General features: G+C 47.6%; 1 protein-coding gene and 1 long non-coding RNA gene across 9 annotated transcripts; one reads left to right on the top strand and one right to left on the bottom strand.

The window, feature by feature from the left end:
• The first annotated feature begins 995 nt into the window (after positions 1–995).
• On the top strand, positions 996–7,486 carry LOC115335067. Of its 2 annotated transcripts, XR_005931332.1 has the most exons (6): positions 996–1,068; positions 1,934–2,054; positions 2,827–2,959; positions 3,774–3,902; positions 4,994–5,705; positions 6,577–7,486. It is a non-coding gene; the product is annotated as an uncharacterized LOC115335067 (long non-coding RNA). The 2 variants fall into 2 exon arrangements; XR_003921348.2 differs by lacking the exon at positions 996–1,068 and having other exon boundaries at positions 1,625–2,054.
• On the bottom strand, positions 1,271–14,065 carry SLC16A4 (solute carrier family 16 member 4). 7 transcript variants are annotated; one of them, XM_030000240.2, is made up of 9 exons: positions 13,535–14,062; positions 12,883–12,989; positions 10,504–10,636; positions 9,780–9,923; positions 9,134–9,295; positions 8,057–8,605; positions 6,574–6,785; positions 5,739–5,832; positions 1,271–1,624 (listed from the first exon to the last, which is right to left on the bottom strand). In XM_030000240.2, the coding sequence occupies exons 1-9, from the start codon at positions 13,548–13,550 to the stop codon at positions 1,470–1,472; spliced, it is 1,572 nt and encodes a 523-aa protein (XP_029856100.1). In that variant the 5' UTR covers positions 13,551–14,062; the 3' UTR covers positions 1,271–1,469. The 7 variants fall into 7 exon arrangements, with proteins under 7 accessions (XP_029856100.1, XP_029856103.1, XP_029856104.1 ...); XM_030000241.2 differs by lacking the exon at positions 1,271–1,624 and adding an exon at positions 4,908–5,432 and having other exon boundaries at positions 13,535–14,063; XM_030000243.2 differs by lacking the exon at positions 5,739–5,832 and having other exon boundaries at positions 13,535–14,063.
• Positions 14,066–14,876: the final 811 nt, after the last annotated feature.

Raw genomic sequence — 14,876 nt, 5'->3', positions numbered from 1 at the left:
TTAAACTCCCAGTCCCTTAACGCTTCTTAAATAGTCATCCTTAAACCTCTGCATCAAACACAGTACATGATTCAGTTGTACCAGTTAGTATCTGTATCCTGCAGGAGTTAGGAGAAGCTCTGAATCAGTATATGAAAAATTAACCATTTTGTAGCACCGGTATTTCCCATCTACTGCAAAGTCAAGGCTAAATTTTTCCCTCGTTTAAGCACGCCTAGTTTCTTTGGCATTGTGCAGTTGTGTAACTGCTGAATTTGCCCCATTATCTGCGAGAGAACTTTCTTGCCTGTGGCGATGTTTTAGCTCCTTAATACTGCTGTAATGTTCTGTAGCTTTTTATTAAATACAGACCGCTTAATTTCATGCTTGAAATAACCCATTTGACAGTTTAAAGGAGTGTTTCTATAGGGGAAACAACTCTCTTGATGGTTTAATATTAAAAAAAAAAAAAAAAAAAAAAAAAGGATAATGCCAGTGGCTGGGGTGGTTGCGTGTAAAACCCTTACGATATCCCGGATCCATGTAATAATTTCAAATATCTGGTGATATTTGCAACCTCACTACCGGAAAGAAAGTCAAAGCAGCTGTGTTACATCTTGGCCACCCAAATTAAATCTGTAGGATGCTGGTTGAATACAGGCTCAGCATTGCTGCCTGGCTCTGGGACCTGCCTTCATGGGTTCACTGAATCCCAGGGAGTCGCTGGGTGATTGGGAGGGTGGGGAGAAGGGGAGAAGAATCTGAGACAGGTACGATCTTTAAGTTTGCTGTATTGTGGTACTGGCTTTAAGGAGAATTGGGTTTGCTTCCAGGTCCTCTGTGCTGTGGCAAACGACATTGTGCCTGGGAGATTGAGTGGCCATGGTGCAGCATCCTTCTCACAGAAAAAGAGGGTTTTGTGGAATGGCTGTTGTCCATATCCTCATGGAAGTTTAATCCTTATCTTTCTGTACCGTGTCTGCCCTGCGTTCCTCCCTGGAGCTAATTATTCATATCTGAATAGAATAAGCTAAAATCTCTTGCTGTGCTTTGGCACTTTTGAGGTCCTTGGCTGCCTCATCCCAAGAGGTGAGTCAGCTTTGCTCTCTCGCGGTGGCTAGGAAAGCTGGAGAGGCGGCTCTGCGGCTCTGATACCGAGCTGTCGGACTGAACGCAGCGGGCTTAAATCCGACATATAGAAAGACATGGCTCAGGAGCAAAGTCAAAGTGAAACCCATGTCCCTCTGGGCCATGGGCCTTATTTTTTCCCATCAAATAATGCTTTATGCTATGTATTTCTCAGATGGCTTTATTCACACATGCAGGAGAAATATCTAGATATACAAACTGTGAATCTGTCATCTAAAAATTCCTATTTTCATTTTTGCTGTTGTTTATATTTCCCGGTACAGAAGGTCTGTGCTGGCGATTGCTTTCCAATCATGGATGCAATCAAAGACCATTCTTTAAAATTTCTACCGAGAATCGCTTCAGCCAAGCCTGGAGCTGTTGTTCAGGTTGGCTTTTTTTAGCTTCCATTTCTGGGCCGAAGGCTCAAAGAAGAAAGAAATAGGTGAGATGAGAGCACAGGCTCCAGCAAAGAGGAAAGAGCAGACATATGTCTGGGTGTAGTCATACAGCCACCCTGCAGGAGAAAAGATTGTTATTAAAGCTGTTGGATTTTTCTCACCAAAAAAATCATTTTGGGAGGTGGGCGGGAAGCAAAGGATGTGTGTTCTCATTTAAGAATTCCTCAGATATTTTCTTTATCTTAACTCTTCATGTGCCTGCTGCTGTGCAGCAGTTACGTGGACAGTTAGGACTATTGCCATTCGTATAACAGGCAAAATTGTAGGTCATTTGTCCCAGAGCTAACTTCTCCTGATACTTGTAGTGGACGTGGGTTTTAATTTGATTGAATTTAATCCCTGACTTTTTCTCCTGTTCAAATAAGTGGGCCAAAAGTAGCTGCTGCAGCAGATGAAAGATCCCATTGGACTAATGAGATGACTTGCATGTGTTGGTGTTTGCAACATCTGGGCTGCAAACTCCAGATTCTCCAGCCTTGCCTTCTTGTGAGCAGACCCAATTTAATGCAACCTGTCTAATATGAGAGATCCCAGGCCAGGAGCTTGAAGTGAAATTGCTTAAAAGTAGCTTTGCAAGCACTTAAAAGGAAAACCTAAATTCCATAAAGACTCGGGAATCTGCAAGGAGGCAGGTCGCCTTTTAAAATGACCTTGAAGTGTTTTGTTTAGTTACAGCATATCAGCTTGTGTCTAGACAATCATTTTAAAGGTGGACAATTCCTCTGTTTGAATCTAAAATATACAAAGCAATGGGAGCTGCTGCTGCACGTAATAAAACCCTTCATATACTCCCAAATCTGGCGTGGGTTGGTTGGATGTCCGAGGTGGGTTAGCAGCTGAGCCAGATCTGCTGCTGCTGGCGTAAAATGCAATTACTCTGGTGACATCCGTGGACTTGCATGATTTACACAAATGGTAGATCTGGCCTAAATTTGGGATTCTTAAAACCAGCTCTGGTTAGGAAGGGAAATAATATAGATTCCCCAGAGACCCCGGTCTCAGCTGCGCAGGAGCGTGGCTGCTGCTGTTATCTGCGAGTGCTGTGGCCCTGAGTAGGGAAGGAAGCAGCGCCGGTAAAATTTGGGGGTCTGTGACAAACCCGAGGTGCTAACATTTTCCTTGCTGTAGATTTACACGGCCAAAGGAGGGTTTTCTAAAACAGAGGAAAGGCTGTGGGCTGCTTTGCTCTACCCCAGTTTCAGTTTCTGTTGGCTCGTGCCTTTCTCAGGGGGAGTTTCAGCTCTGTTTTTTTTCTCAGGGATATCGTGTGAGCCACGGCACAGGCAAAGATGGAGCTTGCTGTTGGAAAGGAGGATCCTGTGGCGCTGGACTTGGTGACATTGGGTGGCTCTCCCATGACCCTGTTTTTGTGGAGTGGTTTATTCTCCAAGGTGGGATCTGGTTTTGCTGTCTGAAAGTCTCTGGGATTTGGACAGGAGAAGGGATGCTAATGTAGCCGATAGTAAGATGTACAGGACAGAGTGCAGCAGTTGAACTCTGATTTATTTAAATTATTTTTTAAATATCCTTCAGGATATTTTTTAATTTTTCTGGGTTTTTTGGTGCTGAAAGACCAGCATTGCCTCCTCACCAGGAGCACAGTGATCACCTTCTACTGCATCACACCCCCCAACCTTTTAAAGCACCTACAGTGTCTGTGCCCTGACTCTTCATCCAAAAAAAATCATTCCTGCTGCAGAAAGCTGAATTAGAAGCTCATTGTGTGCAAACTTAAGCAAAACAGCAGTTTTGTAAGCAATGCTGGTAAATCCCTGGCACCTAAGTGGTCCAAACTAAACATCCACGGCACATACTCATGCTGCAGGCTGTGGTCAGGCTGTTTAAATTGTGCTGCCGATCTGTAATCAGGAGTTTTGTTTATTCCTGATGCCCTAAGTAGCAATACCTAGTGTGAAGATGCAGGTAAAATTTAGATGAGAGCATCTAAATGCACATGCCAGCACAGCTTTCAAATGACTCCATCCTCTCCCCTTTCACCACCCAAATTTGCTGGGGCTGGTGTTTGTGTGCTGGTTGCTGGAATCTGTTCTGTAGTTTTGGATTACGTGGTTTGTTTTATTTCTTTTGCAGTTTGAGTTACTGATTTGTACTGCTTATGGAAATAAAATGTACTCTTCTCTCCTTAGCTTGCTTGCAGCTTGCCAAAATAATGTTTGTTCTGTTTTGGTTTTGGCTTTTTTTCAGCATGGCAGAAGCATCCAGCAGTGCTGGCGGATGAGGAGCTATGAAGGAGCCTTCAAACTTTTCACCCTGGGCTTTCGGTCAGGCCGGCTGCCTCCGGATTTAAGGGCTTTTAGTTAAACAGATTTGCAGGTAAGTCACCTTTTTGTTGCATTGCGATTAGGCTCTGTTCTGCTATGCAAAATAAGCAGTTTTAACCTTTGCAGTTCTCATTTTGCCTTGGGTTTCACTGCATAAAAATACTTGAGTTTTATAAAATTGAAATTCTAAAGTCAGGGTTTTAGGGAGGTCAGCAGCAGTCAGACCCCAGGGTCTCACATAGCGTTTAAATCCTGTCCTGTATTCTGCAAGGAGCAGGTGCTTTTGGACACTTAGAGTTAATGAGTAGCTTCTGGTCATATTCAGTTTTCACACTTAATACAGAAGAGAAAATTCTAGAATTTATCTTGGATCACAAACTTAGATCCTGAACTCTGAGTTGTTTCCCTCTCGCTTTGCCTACAGTGAGATGGATCAGCGAGAGTTTTGCTTCTTGGCTTTTTTTGGCCTTTATTTATCCCACCAGTATTAAGAAGATTGATTTCCATGGAAGGCTTTTTGCAGGAAACCTGCTTGCTTTACAAAATCCAGAAGGGTTCACACAGTGAGTGGTTAGCACTTTCAGAAAGCAAAAGGCTTCCAATTAGCGAAAATATATTGGAAGTGGATGAAAGTATAACTGCTATCTTAGCATGTATGATGCATGGATAAGAGAGCGCCAAATTATTTAGCTCTTTTCATACAGTATGCTACTGTGTCAGGGAATTTACTGTGATAGTTGTACAGGGATTGCTTTCTGGTGGACATACATCTTGTATCAGCAGAAGAGATTTTATCCGATATAGGCTATGTATCACTGTGACAGTGTAAAGCATGCTGTCAATGAAACGCTTTAGTTGCTTGAAATTGCATCCATATACAGAGTTTTACCAACCTCGAAATATTGATTAGGGAAATCAATTTTTTTCACATGCTCGCAGTACAGCAGCATTGCTAAAGCTTTGCACGGAGCTGGTATTTACAGGATGCTTGGCAGCTTTGAGCAAAGTGCCTCTGCAGGCATGGGGCAGCTGATAGCCGAGGGCAGGAAGCAATAAATGAAGAACAAGTTGCCAGGTTTTATTCAGGATACATTTGGTAGGTGAGTGACAGGACGTTGTTCACACTGATATTTGACCTTGCAGCTTTTTCTAGTTTGTTTGCATCATGAGGACCTAGGAAGAGCTCAGTTCCTGTTTCCAGCTATGAGGTATGGCTAAAGGGTCATCAGGGAAAGGAAAAGCTTTGTCCTGGCCAAGATGTTTGGAGGAGAACAAGTCCCTTGCTCATAAGCAGAGACTGGAGACTCGCTTCTAAGCGCTTGAAATCTGCCAGATACTCAAAACTGCCTTGGTTTTCTGGCAGAGGGAGAAGAGGAAAGGCTTTTCATCCTCCTTATCTTTGGGCCCAGGAGCTCTTGTGGCTGAGCTGTGTAATCTTCTTCAAAACAAGAGATTGCTGAGACTTCTCCCTATGTTTCAGTGCCTCTGCTTGGTGGGACTGCTGCTGAGCTTGTCCTTGCTTTACCTTCCTCTCCCTGTCTCCCCTCTAGTCCCTCTGTTCCAAGTTCAGTGTTCCAATGCCCTGTTGGGGGTAAAATCCACGGTAATGCAGTCGTTACTTTTCTGCTGTGGTCAGGGTTAAAATTTGCACGTGGGGTTTAGCCTCTTTTTTTCCACGCAGCTGTCAAACTGCTAGTTGGGTTTTGCAAATTCACGAGCAAAATATTGCCTGTGTATAAAGATAAGTTTCTGAAATGCATTTTGGTTTTTTTTTCACTTGGACAGAAAAACCATCCTTGGATGCATATGGGTAGGAGAGTAAACCAGGAGCATGTTTTATCACTAGATGTCTGCGGTGGGTATAACTTATACATAACATTACAGTTACCTGCTAGAGGAGGTCCGCCGATGGCTGCTATCCCAGCAAAGAAGGCAGCAAACCCCAAGTAGCTGTGGAGTTTTTGCACGCCCACTAGATCTACCTGTTTGTAAACCCAAATGGATAATTATTGATTGAGTTCATGTGAATGCACAAGCACGAGAGATTTTTTTTTTTTTTTTCTGAGGAGTTTCCTCTCCAGCTGCAGTTTTTAAAGGACTTTGCACCTATAGGTCTGATCCAGCTTGGAATCCGCTCGCCTCCTTAAGGCCAGCACGGAAATTACTGGAATGTGAGATGCTTCTCTGCCTTCCAGCTGCTTGGGCATCTCCCGAAACTAGTAACGCTGCTAAGACTTCAAGGAAGGTGTTTTAAACTCTGAATTCCTTCCCAGAAAGAAATGCCAAATTATAATGATGCTTCCCTATCTGGATTCTGCCGTAAGTGGTCTGTGCATGTTATAGAGAATTCTGGGAGCAGATATGCACAACCCTCTGTCTTAGCGTTAGGAAACGAACGGATTCATCCTGATTCCTAGGAGCTGGAGCAGTCTGCTTCAGAAAGGAGGATGTGGAAGGCAATTAGCTGAGCCAGGTTATTAAAAATCTGCAATAAACTCCCAGTGCTTCTGTTGCATCTGGGCTGTGGACACCAGTAAGTGGGCTGGAGCGGAGATTCGGGGCTCTCCAGTGGCTCAGAATGGGAAGGCTGGAGGGGAGAGCCCTCTCATGCAGGTCTGCAACAGCCCAGGGTAATATAGCTTTACAAAAGGGTTTTTGGATCATTTTGGAATGCTGTTGGAAATGCCACGTACTACATTCTTTTAATGAAATCTCCTACTCACCAGCACAGGAAGGACCAGAGCCATGAACCCACCGCAGAAAACAGCGAAGGCCACCACGTAGGTCATGAGTAATGGGAAGGTGGTGGCCAGAGGACAGAGCAGGTTAGTGATGCCGCCGAGGACAAGGTAAGCCACGTGGTAGTGATACTTCTTGGTCCAGTTCTGGTCAGCAACCCAGCCTGAGAGCAGCTGGCTGACTGTCTCTGTGATGCCTGGGGGGAAGAGGAGTTCACCAAAGCCTCAAAGAAGACTTTTTTTTTTTTTTTTGCTATTCTGCACTGTGTTGCTCTGAAACGCATCCCAATTCCACCTGCCACTCACTGTAAGAACGTGACCACAAAGGGCTGAAATGCCGGGAAGTTACAGGAAGGCATTTTTAGGCTGCTGTAAAATTCATGCTTTTTTTTTTTCTTTACGTTGGTGCCTGCTACTGCCAAGTGCCTGTGGGTGCACCAAAGTGGTCTGTAAAAATTCAATTAAGGGCTGTGCACTCAGCAGAAAACTCTGAAATGCCCTTCAGTAAAAACAGGAAAGATAAGCTTGCCGTTTGATCTCTTTTTCAAGATAGAGAAAAAGCAGAATATTAAGAAGAAATATGCTTATGAGATTTTAATTTTTATAAAGAAGCAAAGAAGGACAGAAGCCCAGCCTTATTTTAAAGGCTTAGCAAACTTTTGGTACTTGCTTTTTACATTTCTCGATATGTTTTTATGAACTAAAGATCAGAAGAGTGCTCACTGTCAGCTCATATCTTGCTGACCACTGTGTCCCTCCTACTCTTAATTCAAAATGTCAGATTAATTGCTGCACTCTCCTTCTAGATGCTTTGACAGCATACATAATTTCTAAATATTATACAGCAGTGTAGAAGTAAAATTTATTTTTATACAATAAAATATTTTATGATGACTGAGGTTGGAGCTGCTTTCTTAACACAATGCGACTTTAGTGTTAATCCCTGCTTATAATCAGGCATGGTTTTGGTTTTTTCCCCCCTTGGAGGTGAATGTCCTAAATCCAAATGGCTAGATCCAAGTTAATGTTGGGGTTTTTTTTCCCCAGTATTGAATTTCTTTCTCTCTGCACACATTCCTGGGTCAAACTGGAGGTCTTTGAATGCTGAGTGACTCTGGATTTCTGTGGTTTGTGGGTTTAAGCAAAGCAGGATCGTGGTGGGAAGGCTTTAGGAGGACAGATAGCACCTATGTAATTGGAAACTTGTGTTTGTTCGGTGCAGTGAGGATGGGGGATCATCTAGCTTAGGTTGAGAGAACCACCCACCATGTGAGAGCGACTTTGTACATGTACAGAAGGCGACGCTATATATACAGAAGGGGGGTAAGGGCTGTGAGCTAAACCTCTTCCATGAAGATTTATTCTAGTACATATTTGGGCCTATTTCTTGGCAAGATTTGTGTTGCTTCTTTTTCCTATTTTGGTATCATTGTAATTAGAAATGGGTTTAAAAGATTCTTTTGCCTACCAGCCACTGAAATGAGGTAAGAGGCATCCATGCTGCTTATGCCCAGCGTTCTGGCTCTTGCTACCAAGTGGAAGATGGGCACGAAGTAGGCCAAATGGCTGAACAAAAAAGACCATGTGAAAATGCAGAAGACGGGATCCTTCAGCGGGGAGAAGTCAAGGAGAGGCTGTGAATTTTCTTTTTCTGTCGGTGGAAGGGATTTGTAGCTTCTCTTGGCCTCGGTGGCTATTTCTGGTGAGCAGCTGTCCACGGGGGGTTTCTTGAGCCTTTCCAAAGCAGATGTATTTACTGGACCAGACACATCTCTGCCATGGGACATCAGGAGTCCCTCCGTGGTGGGAAGGTCCTGTGCACTGCGAAGCTGTATTTCCCTGGGAGTGGTTTCATCTGAGCATCCATTGAGCGTTTCTGAATCCTTCTTTGCCATTAAAGACCCACAGTCCTGATTTTTAGCTGAGGAGCGTTGAGGTGGCTGGGTGCTGATGGGACGCAGCAGCATGCTGGAAGGCACGAGGTTTAACATGATGCCTCCAAAAATCAGGAGAGTACCTGAGGGAAGAGAGAAGATGCTTTTTTCTTGGTGTGGGAAGGGAGGAGCAGTAGGAAATTATCTTTCTAGAACAGGGTGTAGTTTGCATTGAACAGGGAGAAAGCTCTGCTATAAGGAGGAGGTATCTTACAGAAGCTTTTATTCCTGTTTTTCTAGCTGGAAGTCCCTTTTGCTGTGATGCAGGCAACAAATCCAGAGCTACATCTGGGATCTGGGAGTTTGTTTTGTTTTCCGCCACTAGAAATCTGTACATGTGACGGATGTTCAGGATGGCCTGAAACAGTGTAGTAAAAGTAGGGATTTTCAGTTTTGGTTTTGGTTTCTGAGATCTCTGTTTTGACTCTGACTTTAATGACTGATTGAGCATTTAATCATTAACAAGATGTCCCCAAACTGTCCCAGAAGAGGCAGAGTTGTTCCTCGGTGCATCCAATTTTAATTTTTAAAAAGAGCCTCATCTCCTGCCCAGATATCCTCAAATGCCCTCTTAATGCTGCCGAATTTGAATAAACGGAAGATGCGCTCACCTTGCCAGCCATAAAAATCGATGAGAAGTTGAGTGAATGGTGCTATTAGAAATGTCAGCCCCATGCCGGAGCGGGCGATGGCGTTGGAGAAAGCCAGCCGTGTCCTGCAGCGCTTGGCCGTCATCACTGCGGCTGCCTGGTAAAGGCAGGCAAACCCCATACCTGCGGGAAGGGAAAGAAATAAGACATCCATGTCCAAAAAGTGACTGCTTCATATTGAGAGCTTTAGGGCTTCAAAGTCATGCCATCCCAAGCTCATCGTCTGCATAGTGGAGCTGCTCTGCAGGGTTCATGGGCTGAAAGTGGAGGGACTTCTGCTGTTGCAGTCAGTGGAGAACAAGATTTCATGGGTGGTATTTAGTATCTGGGGTTTTTTCAGGCTGTACGCTGTTAGTAAGGGATTTTAAAAGGCCAGGATTCATGTTGGGTCCAGAAAAAAAAGCAAGGTTAGTTGTGACTAGCATGTTGAAACTGGTATTTTATGCTCCTGATCATGAAGCTTTGGGGTTTCACACAACATCTCCCTAGAAAGGAGCTGGGGATGCTTTACTATTCAAGGAACTGCCCGGTTTAATGTTAAAGGAGCTGCTTTTACTCATCGTACGCAGGAAAATCTCTGCCCGACTGTGAGTCGCAGGCTGCTCACCCAGGAGAAGTCCCATGGAGACGCAGAGGAAGGGGACGCTGGTGGCCTGTGTGCTGAGCAGGCAGCCCCCTCCGACCAAGCCGGCCCCGATGATGGAGGTCGGCCGCTCGCCCAGGCTCTTGCAGACCACGGCCACGAGCGGGGCTGGAAGGGAAAGGAGGGATAAATCTCAGGCTGAAGATGACAAATGCTGCTTTGCAGGGCTGGGGGACTTGTATTGGGATCATTGCATCTGGTGCCTCGGGAAGTGATCCATGTGCCACCCTGGGAGGGAGAGGGGTGACGAGAAATTTGGCATGGGTTAGTATTCAGGAGAGTGGCCAAGAGACCTCGCCTCGTTCCTTGGAGCTCGGCGGACGCGGCAGGGGAAAGAGTCAAAGTCCAAACTTTCAGATGTCCTGAGCCTGCTTCTTAATGCACACCATGCTCAGCGGCCATGAATTATTCAGCAGCTGGCTTGCTCAGAGGCAATAATATTGGTGTTAGGCGTGAGGCTTTGCTCTGAATGCATATAATAAACCTGCCACAGCGAGGTGTCCTGACACACAGGATCCCCGTCCTTGGACCATGCTCCTGCTAAGACACGTGTGGCTACCAGCTGCGTCCGGCTTGCAGTAGTCTGGGATGGAAATCGGATCCGCAGAGCATCCTCGGTGCTCCTGATATCAAAGCAAATGGGCTTGAGATTGAAGCGCTGCCCCAATCCTTACAGATGCCAGCTTACCTCCTAAGAAACGCAGGGAGGACATGATGGAGCCGATCCAGCTGACTTGCTCAGAGGAGCCCCCCACCTCCTCTTGGAAAGCCACGAAGAAAATCCCAAAGGTCTTGAGCATCCCCATCACAAGTACGTTGACCTGAATTGGAAGCAGACGGAGGTGGGATGCCCCAGGGGTCAGGCAGGAGGAAAAGCTTTTCCTTCTGCTTTTCTTGTGTGTGTAATTTGTTGTGTTGTGGGAGAAACAAACCGGGACATGTTAAATGGGGGGGGGGGGGGGGGGGGGGGGGGGGTGTTGAGGGAATATCAGCAGGGTGGACTTGTGGTGGCCACGCTGCAATTTTATCTTCACAGACCCTCAAAAAAAAATTGTGTGCAAACTGGCTTTTCCAAAGAAAAGGAACAAAATAACACTAGACCCTGACTCTTGTAGGTTTTTTTTGCACTGTAAGTTATTTTTTAATACTAAAAAATAATCTGAATGGGTCTCAGCACTATTGAAGATCACTAGGAGTTGATGAAGTGTTGAGCAGAGCAGGGATGGACATTAGCCGGTGCAGTTTCCCAGGCTTGCCCTGCCAGGGGAGCAAAGGACAGTTTGTGCCCTTAATTTTAACTCCCTCTCTCCTCCCTCATAGCGGGTGGTTAATGATTGGCAGTGAGTTACTTTGGTTGGAGTGGAAGCGGGGAAAGCTTTCCAGCTCTTCCCAGCCTTCCTAGCTGGGGGACAGCATTGTCTTCATCACTGATGGGAAGATGGCGTGTGGTATTAAAGCCTGTAGCATGGAGAATTAGTGCTTTTAAGTGGTGTCAAGATGCCTGGTCTCCCAGGAGAGAGTAACCGAGTGTGTGTGCTGCCTGCACCCGTCAGTCCCTGGGGACTCATCTCGGCTCCGATCCTCCACTGCCCCAAGATGGGATCTCACGCTTACCGCAGGTACAAGACACCCCTTTGGGGTTTGACACCCCAGCGGTGGTGTGTATGAGTAGGGAAAAGTCATCTTATCATTGCAAGCTGCCTTTTGGCCCTGGGCTGCACATTGGGCACCCTCATTTACCTCACTGAGATGTTTTCAGGTGGCATTTCGTAGCGGAAGGTGTATGTCTATTGGGTTTGCATGGCAAGGTTTTGGTAGCAGGGGTGGCTTCTGTGAGAAGCTGCTAGAAGCTTCCCACATGTCTGACAGAGCCAGTGCCAGCCGGCTCCAAGATGGACCCATCACTGGCCAAGGCTGAGCCCATAAGTGATGGTGGTAGTGCCTCTGGGATAGCAGATTTAAGAAGGGGAAAAAAAGTTGCTCTGGCACAGAAACTGCAGCCAGAGAGAGGAGTGAGAACATGTGAGAGGAAGAACCCCGCAGACCCCCAGGTCAGTGCAGAAGGAGGAGGAGATGCTCCAGGCGCCGGAGCAGAGATTCCCCTGCAGCCCGTGGGGAAGACCATGGTGAGGCAGGTTGTCCCCCTGCAGTCCATGGAGGTCCACGGGGGAGCAGATCTCCCCCTGCAGCCCGGGGATGACCCCACACCGGAGCAGGGGGATGCCTGAAGGAGGCTGTGACCCCGTGGGAAGCCTGCGTTGGAGCAGGCTCCTGGCAGGACCTGCAGACCCATGGAGAGAGGAGCCCATTCTGGAGCAGGTTTGCTGGCAGGACTTGTGAGCCTGCGGGGGACCCACGCTGGAGCAGTGTGCTCCTGAAGGACTGCAGCCCGGGGAAGGGACCCATGCTGGAGCAGTTCATGAAGAACTGCAGCCTGTGGGAAGGACCCATGTCAGAGAAGTTCATGGAGAACTGTCTCCCATGGGAGAGACCCCATGCTGGAGCAGGGGAAGAGGGTGAGGAGGAAGGAGCAGCAGAGACAAGGTGTGCTGAACTGACCCCAGCCCCCATTCCCCATCCCCTGTGCTGCTGGGAGGGGAGGAGGTGCAGAAATTGGGAGTGAAGCTGTGCCCGGGAGGAAGGGAGGGGAGGGGAAGGTGTTTTAAGATTTGGTTTTATTTCTCATTACCCTACTCTGGTGGATTGGTAATAAATTAAGTTAATTTTCCCCAAGTCAAGTCTGTTTCACCCGTGATGGTAATTGGTGTGTGATCTCTCCCTGTCCTTATCTCGTCTCATGAGTCTTTTGTTATATTTTCTCTCCCCTGTCCAGCTGAGGAGGGCAGTGATGGAGTGACTTTGGTGGGCACCTGGTGTCCAGCCAGGGTCAACCCACCACAGTCTCTGCTCAGCCCCTGGTGAAATGGGTGCACTCGGAGTAGCAAGGCACGGCTCATTTCTGCCCTTAGCTCGGTGGGATCACCCTGTCCTCTGCTCTGTGTGAGACTCAAGACTTTCTATCTGCCCCAGCTCCAGGAGGATTTTGATGAATTTGTTGTCTGCTTACCAGGAAGAAATGAAACACCACTCCCCATGCCCACCCTCCATCTGCGGCTTCGGTGCTTGGGCTCTTCGTGGCTGCTGGAACTTCTGGCTCTTCCTCCTTCCTTTCCCCTAGAAATGGGGATTTCAGGAGACATTAACACCTTGCTCCATTGCTGTTTCAATTCAAAACCTGTTCCCATGAAGACATCAGCTGCCTTTGAACTGCCTTTAGCTCCTTGGCTGTTAATGAGGTAGCCACCAGTATTTTGCATTCAGCTTGCAAAAACTTTTGAGGGTGGGTGAAGCTTTTACCAACCTTTTTACCAACAGATGTTAAGTTGCACATTAACACTGCCTGCAAACAGTTTAATATCCTTTCTCTTTCCCACCAAATTACTGTAACCACTTAAGCTCTAAGGGATGTTAAGTGACAAGCACCTTCCTGCCACTTTAGAGCAGATAGTTTAGTTGGTTTGTGCCAGAAGTTGGGGGGGGGGGGGGTGTCACTGTTTATCTGTATCGATCTTTGAGCTCTCCTGGGAAGCTCTCCCTGCCCCATCCTTCTCTGCTTATCTCCCGCCCATCCCATGCCTCTGGTGGTGGCAGGATCCTGCCCGAGGGTGCAGCTGAACCCTAGAGCAGTCGGGGCTGATGAACCTGAAACTTTTCCTTACCACCTTGCTGCTGCATGCTGGAAAATCCTCCGCAAAACAGTTGCTTGCAAAGAGGAATCGTCTCTTCATTTGCTCCAGAGACTAAATCCCCCCTTCCTGACGTGGCACCCCAAAGTCTGCTTCTTCATTCACCTCCAGTGAGGATGACGGTGTCTGTCCTTCCCGACGAGCCCCGAAGCGGGACATGGAGCCCGGCAAGTCCTGGGGCTGGGTGGACAGAGCTCGTCCTCCTCCTCCCTGGAGGCAGAGCCTGGCTTGCAGGGCCCCAAGGCCAGGAGTCCCTCCCCTTCCCCAGCCGGGAGCAGGAAACCCAGAGCCTTTGGAGCAGAAATCCTGTTGGGAGGAAAGAGGAGGGGAAGCCTGCACGGGTTATAGCTCCCGGCAGAGCCCTGGGTCTTGCCAGCCTTTGAACGGAGCAGTAGGTGGCAATGGTGGACTGAAGCCAAACCTGGGGCTGCTGGTGGCTGCAGGGGAGCAGAGCTCCTGTCCTGCCCGCCCTGCCTCTGCTGCACGGCCCTTGGCCCGGGAAACTGCGTCATTTAGGAGGGGACAGTCTGGGAAGCTTTAGGTTTTCCAGCCAAGATGCTCGGTAGCTGGAGCGGAGCAGCCGTGCTGCTGCAGCCCTTGAGCAGAGCTGGTAGTTGAGCAGGATTTGAGTTGGCTCCGTGCCTCTATTGCAAATATGCACAAACCACTGGGTAAATACAGCCCTCATGCTTCCTCCTCCCCCAGTTTTGGTTGACTTGTCACCCCAGTTGGCATTCCTGAGGTCAGATAAAATTGTAGGATTGTGATACCGATCTCTGCTCCCCTCCCTTGGCAGAGAAGGCAATGCCCCATCTTTACTGGAAGAGCCCAGGATATATCAGAACATATGAAGGAACTTCCCTATAGTAAGGCTTTTAATATGTGCCTTAATCTTTTATTTAAGTGGAATGGGTTTTGCAGTGAATATGGTTTAAGGGCTTGAAGGACAGGGGGGCTCTGCAGGTGGGGGTGCTGGTGGCAGCAGCATCTGGTGCAGCACCTGCACTTGGAGCTGTTGGTTGCCGGGAGGAAGCGCTCTGGCTGGAGCTGCTCCCAGCTCTGTGGGGTGTCAGGGAGAGGGGAGAAGAGGGACGCTTCAAGACTTGTCACAGAGCTTGGACACACCAACTCCTGCTTCTGAGGCTGGGTCGTTACTCAGAATTAACAGTGACCTCGACAGGAGCACAGAGCCCAGCTGTGCGGGGAAGGCTTGTCCCTACTGCCTGTTTCATACACAGCAACGAGCGCAACCATCACTGATAAACAGAACTGCTCCTAGTGTCGCGCTCCCACACCTAGTAGTAAAGTCAAAGCA

This window comes from Aquila chrysaetos, chromosome 24, assembly GCF_900496995.4.
Source record: "Aquila chrysaetos chrysaetos chromosome 24, bAquChr1.4, whole genome shotgun sequence".
Classification (NCBI taxonomy): domain Eukaryota; kingdom Metazoa; phylum Chordata; class Aves; order Accipitriformes; family Accipitridae; genus Aquila; species Aquila chrysaetos.
Note: the sequence above shows the minus strand (reverse complement) of the source record. Positions and strands in the feature narration are given on the sequence as shown.

Excerpts from the sequence above, each read along its gene's own strand:
- SLC16A4 (XM_030000237.2), bottom strand. Across the intron at positions 9,924-10,503 it reads CTCCCTGCGTTTCTTAGGAG|CCCCGCTCGTGGCCGTGGTC; the intron begins GTAAGCTGGCAT and ends TTTCCCTTCCAG. Across the intron at positions 8,606-9,133 it reads CGATTTTTATGGCTGGCAAG|GTACTCTCCTGATTTTTGGA; the intron begins GTGAGCGCATCT and ends CTCTTCCCTCAG.